Genomic DNA, 14172 nt, shown 5'->3' with positions numbered 1-14172 from the left:
TCATTCCAAGACATCACCATTAATGATCAACATATGGCTTCGCACCAAAATACTTCCATACCATCGCACTGTCCAGTTCTATTTTCTGTCGACCGGAGGAGAACAGCACTTCAACGCAATAATCGGTGATATAAACAACGCTTTTGCCCTGTTGAATTTGATTGTTAGTTTCTCATGTGTCCTGTGTCCGAATGAGACCACTTACAACTCCCAAGGTCAGCTTCGTCGTGCCCTCCCACCATTGCTGCATATACTCGATCTGCCGCTGACCGTGAATGTGACGACATATGTTTACTGCCACAGTCTGGGCTTGCTGCACAGCAGACCGGGCATTTTTGATTGCCCCAGCCTCTATGACATCCCCTGCTGCATAAATCTCGGGGAATGCATCATCCAGAACTTGCAGCGAAGGTTGGACTCGGATGTATCCTGATCGAGTAAACGTCTCGGGAGAAAGGAAGCTCAACAGGCTCGAGTTTGGCTTTTGTCCAACACATTTGATCTGGGATTATCAGCAATCGAGGGATTCGGAAAGCAGAGATTAAACGGAACAGCAGAACAAAGCTCACCAAACAGTCATAATGAATAACGTCGCCCCCACTGAGCTTGATACTACCTGTCATCCCATCTGGAATGCTCGGCTTCTGCCCCAGCACAAGGTTCACCCCCAACCTATCCATCTCTTCACATATCGCGAGATGCATCTTCGTTCCAAATCCATCATTAAGCAAGGTTGCCCGAGAATGAATCAAAGTGACTCGTTTTTCGGGAAATTGCGCCTTTGCATCCGCCGCCAATTCAATCCCGGCAGGACCACCTCCTACAACCACGATATCTTGCGCTTTTGCGATCTTTTGTCGTTGATCCGAAAGTGCCTTCATTCCAGCTTCCTTGTCTGTCTCACATACTCTCGATGGAAGTCCAGCTGCAGACCCCGTCGCCAGGACCAAGTACTCATAGGGGATCGAGTCGCCCGAAGCAAGCTTGACGTTTCCTCCTCGGCTTCCTTCTCTGCATCTATCACTGCCTTTGTTTTCGGCAGGAATGACAGATGTCACTATATCTCGAACCCAATGACATGATCCAGGAGGTCCTTTCACATAGGACCCGTATGGAATAAAGGCCTTATTGTCGTGGCCATCAACAACGCAGAAGCGTGGCAGGACCCATGTTAATTGGAAGTGGCTGTTCTTCTCAATCACCACCACTCGATAGCCGGATGGGAGTGAGTTTGCGAGACACCGCGCTGCGTGATATCCCGCGAACGAGGCACCCACGATGACTATGTTCTTGGGCTGCGAGCCTGCTTGGTATGTGAATCGGTGCACGATGGATCTCAGTCGCAAGCGGAGTTTGGTCCAGGTTTGTCCTATTAGAATCACGAATATTTTGCCGACGAGGAGGAGGTGGGATAGCATTTTAGTAGCACCGCAGGATGAAGGGATATAGGAATATAGAAGAGGAAAGTAAATAAATAGATAGAAGCGCTAATAACGCAAGGCGGTGAAAATCACCACGTTCAGCTGGATGCCATTATTGAAATGCTGTTTGGGAAGTTTTCGCCTTTCCTGCTATTTTTTTTCTACATGCTTATGTCCGGCCACTGGTGTTCATGCAGGGGCTGCGGTAACTCCGCGGGATCGGAGTTAAAGCTGATCTTCAAGATCCCAAAGGGCCAAGCCTGGATGATTGACATTGAAGCTGGAGAAATTGTAGAGCAATTTTAAAGCTCAAATGCTTGATTGATTTGTGAGTCACTTCCTCGTTCCCTTCTAATTGGGATGATAGTGGCTTACAGGGATTATATACCACTAGTACAAAACAGGGACTTTCGGCTTATCAAGGACGCGTGGAAGAAATAGATCATTTGGCATATATTTCTCAAACCCTTTCCGTCCTGGAAGGTCTGATCTGGGTCCTGAATGTTCTAAACGGATGTCTTGACGCTTTCTTTCACATTCTCCCCGCTAAGAGACCAAGCTGCATCTGCTACCATGACCACAGTAACGACAACAAAAGCACCCACAGCACCTTTTACAGCACCAACCTCAGTAAAAATCCACGATGGAAGACGCAGCAAGAAAGCTTTCAAAACAGAAACCACGCCGCCAAAGCTAGATGGTACCATTCTACCCTCAGAGTCCTCAGAGCAGGATTCCAAGTCCGCTTGGGAGTCGTTCTGGATCATTACCATAATAACCGGAGTCACCTTCATCAGCGTATCCGGAACCGGAATCCTCACCACCGCACTCCCTCGCATCGCAGCCGACATCAATCTCGACCGCGATCTGATCTTCTGGCCGGCATCCGTGTACGCTTTATCTGCAGGATGCACCTTGCTGGCATTCGGCTCCGTTGCCGATATAGTCGGCTCGAAGAGAATGTGGCTTATAGGCAGCGGCTTCTCATGTCCTCTGATCCTTGCGTGTGGACTTGCTCGCACCGGTAATCAATTTATCATCTTCCGTGCGCTGCTGGGGCTCTTTGTGGCCATGTGTCTCCCGACGTCCATGTCGCTAGTGACTGCGTCCTTCCCGCCTGGACGTAAGAGGAATATCGCCTTTGCGGCTACGGGGATGGGACAGCCGCTAGGTTATGCGTTAGGTCTCATTCTTGGTGGTGTCTTTACTAATACTATTGGCTGGCGATGGGGCTTTTATATTACCGCTATTATTGATGCTATCTTGTTTGTTGGCTCTTTTTTGATCCTTCCTTCTGATGCGGATTCGATGAAGCTTTGTCGGGCTACCTGGTATAAGCTTGGTTATAATATTGATTGGGTGGGCTTAGGGATTCTCGCCTTGTCATTTGGACTCTTATCATATGTGCTTGCGTGAGTTGATCTTGATGTTTGTGTTTAATTCTTTGCCTGGGCACTGCTGACATTTCTATAGGATGATCACGTCTTCATATAAAAACATATATGAGCCCCAATATATTGTGCTGCTTATAATCTCCATGTTACTACTCCCTGTCTTCCTGCTCTGGGTGAAGTGGCAGGTCAAAAACAACAAACCAGCCTTGATTCCAAACACTTTATGGCAAAATCTACCCTTTCTTTTCATCTGCGTGGCCATGTTTTTCACATGGGCTGGATTCAACTCATTCCAGTACATATCGACCTTGTTCTTCCAGGACGTCCAGGAAATCTCAGCCCTCCAAGCCTCCATTCGCTTCTTGCCTATGGCTGTAGTAGGCGTGGCCACAAACATGGCCACTGCCCACCTGGTATCAAGGGTGAACGTCAACCTGCTCTTGGGAGCGAGTGCATTCATGACCGCGATCTCACCAATCTTAATGGCAGTCGCCTCCCCGAACTGGACATACTGGGCTGCCGCCTTTGTTGCCATGACATTGAGCCCAATCAACGGCGACGGTGAGTAACTATCTCGTTTCACTTCACATTGTGTCTGATAGATGGATGACTTACTCTTTGTCTAGTGCTATGGACCGTTTCGAGTCTCATAATCTCCCGAGCATTTCCAGAGGACTCAATGGCCCTGGCTGGTAGTGTTTTCAATACTATCTCTCAGCTGGCTAATTCTGTTGGACTGGCTGTCACTGCTGTCATAGCAGCTTCCGTGACGGCTCATAATGGCTCGGTGAACGGCACAGGTGCTTCTTCTCAAACGGCTGAGCTTCTGGAGGGATATCGTGCTGCATATTGGACTATTTCTGCCGGCATGGTTGTTGTCTTCCTGGTGAGCTCTTTGGGGCTTCGCCATGTGGGAAAGGTTGGCAACAAGCAGGATTAAAAGAGTTTCTCAGTGTATGGCTTTGGAAAGAAATGGCATTGGCGGAAGTGGAGATTTTCTCCCTTTTTGTCCACTTTGGAATACATCTGCTATGTACTGAGACTGTTGATATCGAGCTTCGATGTACTGGTTATTCACGCCCATGTTTGCATTGAATATGCTCTATGAATGACTTAAAGACACGATCTTGATGATAAACTTCAATTGAAGATGAAATAAGAAACCTCCAATCCCTGACTCTCATTCTTCGCCTTTCTGCTAGCCAGTCTTGTCCTCTAATCAATAATACCACATAGTCCTCGGGGACTCTCCCCGGGACCATTGCCTTCTAGACTTGACAAGCGCTGGTCCTCACTTGCTTACTGTCATTGATGATGCAATTCCGACTGTTGATCACAAGCTCGCAGTATCTTTTCATCTATACAACAGCTTACTGAACTGAACTTATTGAGATCTTCTTAGTTTCCTTCAAATATCCATGTATTATAGCTTCAGTTCTTGTACATGAACACAGCAAATATACTACCTATTATACAATAATTTGCCCTGGAATCTTATATCAAAGAAATCTCCATCTTTTCCCCTCAAATAATTTGTTCCTTAAGCCCACTTTCCAATCAAACCCATAATTCCAGCGCCCAACAAGGTACAAGCGACCATGAACAACAGCCGAGACCGGCGCTTAGTCCGACAAGGATCAAACAAGAAATCCCTAGCAAGCAGCTCCACCAGACCAGTGTAAATTAAGATACCCGCCGACACGGCATTCAACACACCCTGAATAATCAATGACACCTTGGAGCCGGGATTGTAAGTGGTACGCACTCCCAAACCGATGGCAATAGAGATAGGGGTGGTCAGCCCATATGCCGCACACAAAATCCACGGCAGCCAAGTATGATGTCCAAACGGGATAGCAGACATACGAGCACCAATTCCCAGTCCTTCAAATGATTGGTGGAAGACAAGAACTGGATAGAGAGTTGTGAACTCTGAGCCTGTCACTCCAAGGTTGAGACCGATGATGACGGAGTGGAAGATGATACCGAACTCCAAAAGAAGAAAGGCGGAGATCTGTTGACGGAATGACTTCTCGGCAATAGTCGAGTCGCCCTCCGAGCCCCATGTATCCACCCGCTTCTCGCTGGAGGTAGGCGTTGCGACTACCTTCTCGGTATCGGGGGCAGGTTGTACGTCCAGGTGGTGCTCATGTTGAACAAAGGCGCTGGTTGCTTCTTCGTCTTTATGTACGCCGTATTTGTGTTCGACGTAGACCTCCGCCGCCAGATCCAATAGGAAGATGATGACCACGGAAGCGAGCACAATCGCTGCGCACCAGGAATATTCGGCCCAGTATCCGGATTGCCCTACGCAGGTCTTCGGCCCGATTCGCTTGTATGCTGGGTCCAGGAGATGGATGAAGGCCGTGGCCACAATAACACCTGTTCCGAAGTACCGGGCGAAGATGTACACGCTGAATGGAATCTTCCAGCCTGGCATCCGCTTAGAGACCACGGGAAAGACGGTGAAGGCCGAGGACACGAAGAGAATCACGAAGATGGAGGAAATGCGGGCACCGAGGTGGCCGTTGTAGTCGTTTTCGGAGATGGCGAGGTAGCATAGCACATCTTCTTCGCTGGCGGTGTTCAGATTGACATTCGTTGGATCAAAGGAAGACATGGTGTCGACTCTGAATGTAATCAAGATGAAGAATTCATTTCAACTCTCGGTATTTTCAGTCCATCTTATAGAAGAACTTTGGTGAGGACCTTGGTGTTTTCTTGAGCACTTCCTCTGAGATTTTCGGATGGAATGAAGCTCATGAAACTGTTGCCTAGCTTTGGAAAGCCTCTCCCTCGGTTCAGACTGAATGTCCATAGGGCTGGAATCTCCACTATGCAGGTTGTACCGGCTTCAAATGGATTCTCCGGGCCCATAGGGCTGAGAAAAGTGGGGTTGGTGTTGATGGATGACATTTTGGAGCTTCGTGATTGGCATTTATGAGATTCGCCCGTAATTGGAGTGGAGAAGTGTGATTTAATCAAGCAATTGAGGTTCCCTGTGGCAGTCGTAGCCGTATAGAACAAGGTACGGGACGAGAGCACACATCTTTATGACAGAGCGTCTCCCGGTCCCTTAGTATCACGACCAGTCGAGTTCCAGCGCTTCAAATGATTGGTTTCTAGATGAATATCCGCAGAGATAAATAATTCTTGTCAGAAGCTAATCAGTAGCTTTGGAGAAGAACTAGACCCGCTTCCTTGATTTCCTGGGGACCCTGGGAGTTAGTGTTGCAAGCCTTCGCGTATCGCCTGGGGATGGATCTTATTCATGAAAGATGATTAGTGGCGAGGGATTAAATGCTTTCAAGTTCTTGAGCTGGACTTCTTCCTTGGAGGGTAAAAGTGGCAGTAAGAAACCATGGGCACCGTGGAGTTGAGATTATGGGCTTACTTTTCAAGCACCTAAATGGGCAGCTTCCAGTCTCTGAGGAATTGGTCATGGAAGCAGTAGAGAACTCTAGATATTCTGGACATAAAGTCATGAACTGGAAATTTTGGAGTGCAAGAAATGCAAGTGGCAGATCTCAGCCCTACACGTTTCCCCCGCTTTTTGGTTTACGTTCTTTTCTCAGTAATGTACATTCATAGCTATCAATCCAACCTTTAACTTCACTTCCAATATGTCCATCCCCAAAGCTGAGATTGTAGATGGCTGCAAAACATTTATTCCTCTGGGTAAGTCTGTCAACACAGTCACCTAGAAGGCAGACAGATGAATGGCTTACAAACAATCTCCAGAAAACAACCCCGAAGTCCTATCGCTTCTCAGTGAGAACCTAGGCCTAGCTCCAGGTCTCACCTTCTATGATATCTTCTCTACATCACCGGAGATGCTGGCGTGCATACCCCGCCCTATTCACGCCATGATCCTACTGGCAGACAAGCCCATATACAACGCAGCCCGGTCTGCCGTGGTACCCACGATCCCGGAATACCAGGGATCTGGTCCGGACGAGCCGGTCATCTGGATCAAACAGACAATCGGCCATGCCTGCGGTCTGATGGCGCTACTGCACTGCGTTTTCAATTTGGATAGGAGGCGGTATGTCAGGTCAGAGTCGGCGTTGGGGAACCTTTTGAAGCGGGCTATCGAGCTTGGACCGGCTGAGCGGGCACAGCTCTTGTATGACTCTGTGTTTTTGGAGGAAGCACACATGCATGCTGCGTCCAAGGGCTCCTCGGCGGCTCCGTCGCCTCACGATGATAATCACCACCACTTCATTGGATTTGTCCTCAAAGATGGCGTGGTGTGGGAGCTTAATGGAGGCTTGAATGGACCTTTGCGGCGGGGAACACTGGATCAGGAGGATTTGCTGGGTGAGCGGGGATTGGCCTTGACAGCACAAGACTTTCTGGATGCAGCGGCGGCGGGGGAGTATGGTGGTATGAGTATTGTGGCAGTAGCTGGAATGGATTCTTAGTCTACACTGAGAGAAATCAATAGAGATTAGGGTATGGTAGACTAGTAGGGGCGCTGGCCCACCTCTTTTAAGTACAAATTTTTTTCTCCCATCTAACATTAGAGGTACTGAGTACTACCCACCCCAAGTATTAGGCACATAGTTAGATTGGTATATATGCATGCACATTTCATGTAGTATGACTGAAAGAAACGAGATGTTGATTTCTAACTGTGTATGTAACTTGCATAAACGGGTATAGGTAAAAGAAAACCAAAAAAAAAGCGAAATCTATATATATATATGCAATATCCCAGATCCAACACTTGATCTATTCAAATGATATGTGCAACGGGAGTTTTGTTTTTCTTTTTGAATGCCTCAAAAGTAGGATCGTAATCCTTCGTAGACAGCGAAGATAAAGGCGGAGCTGGGGGCTGATCGCGCACAGGTGATCCCGCACCCGCGGTACATGCCCTTGAGGCCTTGCTGCTGCCACAAGGTACGACCCACGCTCCAGAATGTCTTTCGTTTTCCGTTGGCTGGGAGCCGGGAGATATCCTCGGTCTGCATTCGAGACTTGATGGTGTCCGCCGGGAAGAACAAGAAGTTGTAGCCAATTCCCGCGGTGGCGCCTGCAATCATCTGTTGATGCACGGGAAGACTGTCGGTGGACGATTGAGAACGAGGGGCATATCTCCGGAAAAGACCCGAGACTCCCTCGTAGCTACCGAACCAGGCTGCACTACCTCCGGTCTCTCGAATCAATGTGCCGGTCTGACCGCGCCAGAATCCCTTGATACCCTCATGGCGGAAGATCGACGCTATGAGGAGAAGGGGTCCGGGAGCCTTGTGACCCACCGCGGACGCCGCGGGGACTTGCATCTTACATTTGATAAGTTCAATCGGAGTAAGGGCAAGCGATGTGACGGAGCCTGACCCTGCTCCACAGGCCACCAACACCCACAAGGGCAACTGTTCAACGTTGGGGAAAATGTTCACCCGCACGGCATCCTGGATAAGGCGATAGCTGAAGAACAGACAGCTAGTTTCCACGGCGGCCCCGGTCATAGGGGCACTGATGCCTCGGTAAAGTCCACGCACGCCGTCGGCCTGTAAGGCTTGACGGAAGCAGTCCATGGGACCGGTGTATCGGAGGGGTAGGTGTTCGGATTGTGATTGCAGTCGAACCTTGACCGTATCGAATGGGTACTCGATCAATTTACCAGCCATTCCAGCCACCTATAATATGAAGAGGTTTTAGATTAGCGGGATGTCAACCAAAAGAGGGTCCCAAGAAGTAAGATCCGAGATTCAAGGCTCAGGGCTTCTTACCGATCCAAAGACGATGTCTTTCATGGCTTCCACCCCCTGGTTTGGGGGAAGCGATGGGAGCTCCATCACCTGCTCACTGACGGGGATTGCATGCTCGGCTGTCGCCATCAAGGCATGCAACAATGTGTTATATCAAAGACCCAAGACGCAAAAAGACGGGTTATCGGGGGAGCATGGTTCAAAAGAAGAAAAAAAAAAGAGGGAAGAGAGGGACAAAGAGGGGGAGAGGGAGGGGAGGAATTTATGAGAGAATTGAATTTCAGTATGGAACCAGAAGTACAGATGCTTGAAAGTGGGGAATGGCAAGGGAAAAAAAACGTCAAGGGAAAAATTGAGGGAAAAAAAACCGGAGGGAAACGAGGGAAAACGAGGGAAACGAGGGGCGGTGTGTTAGAAGAGTTCACGCCAAGACCAGATTAAATACGCGTAAAAAATGCATGGTAACTAAGAGGCAAATAAGCACTCAAGTAATAAACAGGTATTAATTCCCTCAATATTACCAGAGAAAGATGGTAACCAGATCAAAAGGTCTCGATCAGATAACTATGAGTAATAAAGAGTCCCGAAATGAAACAAATGAGAGAAAACTAGACTCCATAGTGGAGTAATATTCATCATCTTTCACCGGTTTTGCTGGTGTTAGCGTCCGCCAAGGCCGGTTATCGATCAGATAATCTCCGACTTTTACGCTGCCAAAAAACTGAAATTTTCATCCCGTGATAACTTCCTGATATTGGAACTTCTTACAACCTCCCGACCCCCCCACACCTCCAACTCTCCCCCACCAATTTTCAACTTGGTGAACAAGGAGATATCACAGGGAATCAATATGTCAACCTCCGTCGAGACACCCGCGGTCCCCGCGCCTATCGCAAAGGCTGAGGGTATGCGCAAGAATGGTCAGTCCACGAAACTCCCGAAACCCGCGCAGTCCCCACTCTTCAAGTCTCGCTGTATTCGGTTCTGCTTAGGCCCGACTAACCCGATCGTCGCTTTTCTTTTTTTCTAGGCAAGAATTGGCATGACAATAAGCGGGCTTTCCGCCCGACCGCCGGCCTGACATCTTATACCAAACGTCAAGAGCTCCGCAAGCACCAAGATGCCGTTAAGGAACGCGAACGTGAGATGAAGCAGGAAAAAGAGGCCGAACGCCAGGTGAGTTTCGAATTCTTTCATTATATTTTAATCACTTTTGTTCTTTTGTTTCTCTCTTTACCTTTTTTTGATTTTCTTGTTTTCTTTTTTTCCCTTCTTTTCCATGTTCTCTTTCTCTTTCCTCTTTCCTCTTTCTCCGTTTTTCGCTTCTCTCTTCATCCGCCCCCCAGCCTCTTCTCCACTTCCTTGGAAAACGTGGACTAATACCGGACCCGTATTCAGGCCCACATCCAACGCATCAAGGACCGTCGTGCTGCAAAGGAGGAGAAGATCCGGTACGCGAAGATGGCAGAAAAGATGCACCACAAGCGGGTCGAGCGCCTCAAGCGCCGCGAGAAGCGCAACAAGCTCCTCAACTCCTGAGCTCGTACTCGGTGACTCTGTTCCCTTTCCAGCATATACCATACCTTCCTCCCCTCATCGTCGATGGCTTCAATCCTTGTTGGTGTCTATTCATATACTTACCATGAAGCTATCGATGTATAAGAGGATGGAGGGGCTTTGGGTCATTGGCGTTTCTCCTGGGCATTGATATCTATGTAATTTTGTTCTTCATATGTATTGTTCTAAGACAGTTGATTCTATCGGGAGCCAAAGATAGATTTCAGAATTCCGATGATGTTGCATGAATGAATGCATGGACTCGGTTTAAAAACAATCAAAAAAGCGATTATACAGTTCTAGTTCTGGCTATCAATTATCACTTTTGGAGATGTAATAGCGTAGGGTTTTCAATCTGATAATATATTAGGTCTACAGTGGTCAATGTCGTTTATACTAATTGACATATGTACATACTCCGTGAACCAATCAAGAATTGATATTAAAAATTGATCAGTTTACCCTAGATTTGTATTAAGGCCACTGATGTATGCAGTATAATTCCATGTTGATCGCGGCCCCGTGCATCATGGCCTTGGCGTCATCGCTTTTCCCCAACACTCCGCTTTTGACATCCGACATCATTCCTGTAAAACAACAAAAACACCAAAAAAAAGGAACAAAACAACTCCTCAAGTGGTTGGAGATATGTTCAAATATGGATCATCTCAGAACTCCAGTACCACTCTCCGCTAAACCCCCTTCGGCGACTTTCCCTCCGACCCATGGATCTACTCGGCCCAATGTGACCACAGAACCGCTGGCGCAAGCTGGCGACCAACTTTCTCGCAATGAGCTCGAACCAACCGAGACTCGCTCCTCACATCGACATCTGACTGACTGGCACCTCGACGGCGCCAAGTTGCACAGTCACCGCCATAAACATAGCAAATCTCGTGAGATCCGCCTCCCACGCCACATGAGCCATCTTGCATCCTCCGCAAGTGCTCGGGGCCTATTGCCCACCTGGTCTGGAGGTCGAGAAAAGGATCGCGAGGAAGATGGGCTCTTGCGGCCCATGACTCGGGAGACAACGCGATCGCGCTGGGGGTCGGATTCTACCTCCGGACTAGGCAGTAGCAGTCGAAGTCGCAAGGGCAGTATTCTGGATCCCTCTGATCAACAGGGACAATTGGGTCCGATTCGCAGACAGGAGATTCAATCGCTGGAAGAATTGGGCCAGGTTACAAAGCGAAGGAAACAGGGAGAACAGTAAGCTATATAGACTGCACTGTCAGTACTTGGGATCCGTCATGCTTACTAGAACCCACCTTACAGATACCTGCGTTCTGCACTCTCCTCCATTGCGACTTTGGCTACCGACGTCACCCGGCGACTTGATTACACCTACTATAACCTGCTTGAGAAAATCACCGCTCTCAACTCGACGATCGGGTCTTTCCAGGACCTCTCAGATTCAGCGTCGACTCTTCTCAATGATTTCGAGCGCGAGACTGCTGGACTCGATCAGGAGATCCGCAAGCAGATTAATGATCTCCAGGGCTTCCAGCCTCAAATTCAAAAGGCCGACGCATTGGATAAACGAATGAAGGCCGGGCGGCAGCGAGTCGAGGATCTCGGCAAACGTCTCGAGAGCGTTCGAGGCGAGATTGACCGCTGGGATCAACGAGAGTCGGAATGGCAGTCTCGAGTCAGTCGACGATTGCGAATCTTCTGGGCTGTCATATCTAGCAGTCTGCTTGTTCTCGTTTTGGCTCTCGTTATCCAGAATTGGCCCGCGTTGCAGTCTCCGAGTTCGTTTGCTGAGCCGAGCGATAAACTGAATCAGACTTCACTCGGTGCCACTCCATCTGATACTTGGGAGTCGGTTCTGAGTGACGCTGAGGACATCACCAGTGCTTCCTGGTATCCATCTGGTCTGGCAGATCGTCGACAGAGCTTGGAACAGGCGAACAGCATCACGGCCACGAGTTCTCGGGCTAGCTCGGATGCTGTACCGACCGATCTTGACCCGCTACGGGTCCTTGATGAGTTATAGGAGACTACGTTGCCTTGCATTACTCTCCTGCGGGAATGAGAATGTGTTGCCTATGCTGTACAAAGCGCTTTGTTTCATTTGCCATATGTATTACTTCTTTGTTTTCTTTTGTTTTGTGTTCATGTCATGATACCCTCTCCGCGCAATACATTCCAATGTTTCTTCATCATCGTTATAGTAAAAAAGAGGACCAGCTTAGACAGCGGCGGGGTCCTTCTTCTTCTTCTTATCCTCGACCAACTCAATGTTGGCACCGGGCACTTTGCTGCCATAGACCTCCAAAAGCCAATCCTCCACATCCTCACTCACATCACCCTGGACGGTGATTTCTTCCGTACCGGCGGGGGATCGTGTCATGGAGGAACCGGTAGCAAACTTCTTGCCCAGTTCCTTGGCCAGCTTCTTGTTCTCCAATCCAAAGACCTCCAGACCGGAGATGACGGTGACGTACTTGCGCTTGTTGCGTTCCACCCGCTTGATGATAACCTTGGAAGCGGCCTTGCGCTCGACGTCTCGGGCCTCGTTCTGTGCAGCTTTGGCTTCCTTCTTCTTGGCGTCTTTGGCCTCACGCTCCTGTGCGGAGACGGAGAGGGCGGACAAGTTGGCATTCAAAGCATCTGTTTGCCATAATCCAGCAGGTGAGATGGTTAGTGGCTGCCACAACTTTCCCCGCGTGTCCCGGGATTTCCGAACAAGTCCGATTTGATTGGCATACCTTCGGAATGTAATTGATTCCAGAGCTCGGGCTCTTCATCTTTCAGCCATTCTTCACATTTCTTGGCTGTTCCTCCAAAGCTGCAGTACTAAAAGAGGGTGGAATCCAGAAATGGTCAATGGGGCCGAGATTTGGAAGGAGGGGGTTGGGAAAGTAGTAAGAAAATAAAATAAAATAAATGAATAAAATTCCTTCGGTGCTGGGGGGAGGAAAGGGAGGGCGGGGAATAGGATCGGAAAGTCTTCTCATACCTCGGGGGGTAGTGTACACACTGCGCGGGGTTCGCGGTCAGCCAACGAAATTCGCACTCGGGATGCCACGGGGTACTTACCTCCACAGTAGACGATATGGCGGGCCTGCGGCTCGACCGGGCCTGAATCTGCCACCTCAGCCATGATTGCGGGATGAGATGAGGAGTGAATAATGGGGGTCTCGACTCTCGACCATTGAAGCCGTTTCACTCTTTTTCGATAACATGAGGGGCATTTACGTCAGCAGCGCTAGGGCCTCTGGGTCATGTGATATTTTTTATGAATGTGGATTATGTAAGTACATTACGTACTCGACACTCCAAGGTTCCCGAGTTGCATACATACTTGCATTAGTTCCAATCCATAACCTTGGAAAGAACGAGATATAACATTGAAAGGAGCATATCACTCCGGTATCTGGTAACACCTCATCCAAAGAGAACTCTGGAAGCGCCCTGGAAGAAAGATAAAAAAAAGGTATGTTTCACATACTACATCATTCTAGCCCTGTCCGTATGCAATGAGGAAATTGGCTGCAGATTGCAATCGGGTCAAGACATATGGCATGGCGCTTTGGCGCTTTTGCGCCAAAGCGACCAAATCACCAGTGCATGAAATCCACACCTTAGTGGCGTCAGAGCCAAAGTTACCTCCAGGGGTCGTTATCGTCTTTTTGGGGGACTTCCAAGGGTATTGCGTGTTGATCCTAGTCTTTTGTCGACGCAGCCTTGTCATTGTTTGACTTGGAAATTGGGGCCATGCAGGCCAGAACCGAAGGGCTGGGAAAGGAGAGATGGAGAAATGGGATAATGAATTTAATGAATTAACTAGCTGCATATGTATATCAAGAGTTAAGGGAGAAAGAGAAAAAAAGAAAAAGAGAAAAAAAGAAAAAGAAAACCAAACACGATAGCGAGAAGGGCATTGGAGGCCGATTATTGGCGGTTGACAATCGATCCGCACGGCCGTTAGAGAGTAACGATAAGCTAAGAAACTTGACGATCCCCGTCCACTTACCGGGGCAAAAAGTGTACAAAAGTCCCGTTGAGTCCGGAGTGCAGCAACCCGTTCCCGTTTTCTGTGTTGCGGTGGGAACCAATAACGAAGCCGAAGTCGAT

At 48.7% G+C, this 14172-nt stretch overlaps 9 protein-coding genes across 9 annotated transcripts; 4 read left to right on the top strand and 5 right to left on the bottom strand.

Annotated features, from left to right (window-relative positions):
- Positions 1-19: 19 nt before the first annotated feature.
- On the bottom strand, positions 20-1418 carry N7466_003459 (NAD(P)/FAD-dependent oxidoreductase; the record flags this gene model as incomplete). The annotated part of the gene is made up of 3 exons (XM_057162856.1): positions 20-148; positions 206-502; positions 570-1418. 3 exons carry the CDS (start codon positions 1416-1418, stop codon positions 20-22), a joined length of 1275 nt encoding a protein of 424 aa, XP_057023971.1.
- A 576-nt stretch (positions 1419-1994) lies between these two features.
- N7466_003458 (Major facilitator superfamily domain general substrate transporter) lies at positions 1995-3755 on the top strand (the record flags this gene model as incomplete). The annotated part of the gene is made up of 3 exons (XM_057162855.1): positions 1995-2833; positions 2895-3376; positions 3442-3755. The coding sequence occupies 3 exons, from the start codon at positions 1995-1997 to the stop codon at positions 3753-3755; spliced, it is 1635 nt and encodes a 544-aa protein (XP_057023970.1).
- A 600-nt stretch (positions 3756-4355) lies between these two features.
- zrfA (high-affinity Zn(2+) transporter ZRT1) lies at positions 4356-5435 on the bottom strand (the record flags this gene model as incomplete). Its single annotated transcript, XM_057162854.1, has 1 exon — positions 4356-5435. One exon carries the CDS (start codon positions 5433-5435, stop codon positions 4356-4358), a length of 1080 nt encoding a protein of 359 aa, XP_057023969.1.
- Positions 5436-5500: 65 nt separating this feature from the next.
- Positions 5501-5731, bottom strand: N7466_003456 (uncharacterized protein; the record flags this gene model as incomplete). Its single annotated transcript, XM_057162853.1, has 1 exon — positions 5501-5731. The coding sequence occupies one exon, from the start codon at positions 5729-5731 to the stop codon at positions 5501-5503; it is 231 nt and encodes a 76-aa protein (XP_057023968.1).
- Positions 5732-6438: 707 nt separating this feature from the next.
- On the top strand, positions 6439-7239 carry N7466_003455 (uncharacterized protein; the record flags this gene model as incomplete). The annotated part of the gene is made up of 2 exons (XM_057162852.1): positions 6439-6493; positions 6557-7239. The coding sequence occupies 2 exons, from the start codon at positions 6439-6441 to the stop codon at positions 7237-7239; spliced, it is 738 nt and encodes a 245-aa protein (XP_057023967.1).
- A 360-nt stretch (positions 7240-7599) lies between these two features.
- On the bottom strand, positions 7600-8661 carry amcA (putative mitochondrial ornithine carrier protein AmcA/Ort1; the record flags this gene model as incomplete). Its single annotated transcript, XM_057162851.1, has 2 exons — positions 7600-8460; positions 8554-8661. 2 exons carry the CDS (start codon positions 8659-8661, stop codon positions 7600-7602), a joined length of 969 nt encoding a protein of 322 aa, XP_057023966.1.
- Positions 8662-9382: 721 nt separating this feature from the next.
- On the top strand, positions 9383-10071 carry N7466_003453 (CGR1 family protein; the record flags this gene model as incomplete). Its single annotated transcript, XM_057162850.1, has 3 exons — positions 9383-9452; positions 9563-9708; positions 9931-10071. 3 exons carry the CDS (start codon positions 9383-9385, stop codon positions 10069-10071), a joined length of 357 nt encoding a protein of 118 aa, XP_057023965.1.
- Positions 10072-10747: 676 nt separating this feature from the next.
- Positions 10748-12088, top strand: N7466_003452 (uncharacterized protein; the record flags this gene model as incomplete). Its single annotated transcript, XM_057162849.1, has 2 exons — positions 10748-11301; positions 11368-12088. The coding sequence occupies 2 exons, from the start codon at positions 10748-10750 to the stop codon at positions 12086-12088; spliced, it is 1275 nt and encodes a 424-aa protein (XP_057023964.1).
- A 195-nt stretch (positions 12089-12283) lies between these two features.
- tma22 (putative RNA binding protein Tma22) lies at positions 12284-13198 on the bottom strand (the record flags this gene model as incomplete). Its single annotated transcript, XM_057162848.1, has 3 exons — positions 12284-12705; positions 12804-12891; positions 13055-13198. The coding sequence occupies 3 exons, from the start codon at positions 13196-13198 to the stop codon at positions 12284-12286; spliced, it is 654 nt and encodes a 217-aa protein (XP_057023963.1).
- Positions 13199-14172: the final 974 nt, after the last annotated feature.

The sequence above is a fragment of the Penicillium verhagenii genome (assembly GCF_028828195.1).
Source record: "Penicillium verhagenii strain IBT 33310 chromosome Unknown utg000004l_segment0_segment0, whole genome shotgun sequence".
In the NCBI taxonomy this organism is placed as follows: Eukaryota; Fungi; Ascomycota; class Eurotiomycetes; order Eurotiales; family Aspergillaceae; genus Penicillium; species Penicillium verhagenii.
This window is presented reverse-complemented; position numbering and strand designations above follow the sequence as displayed.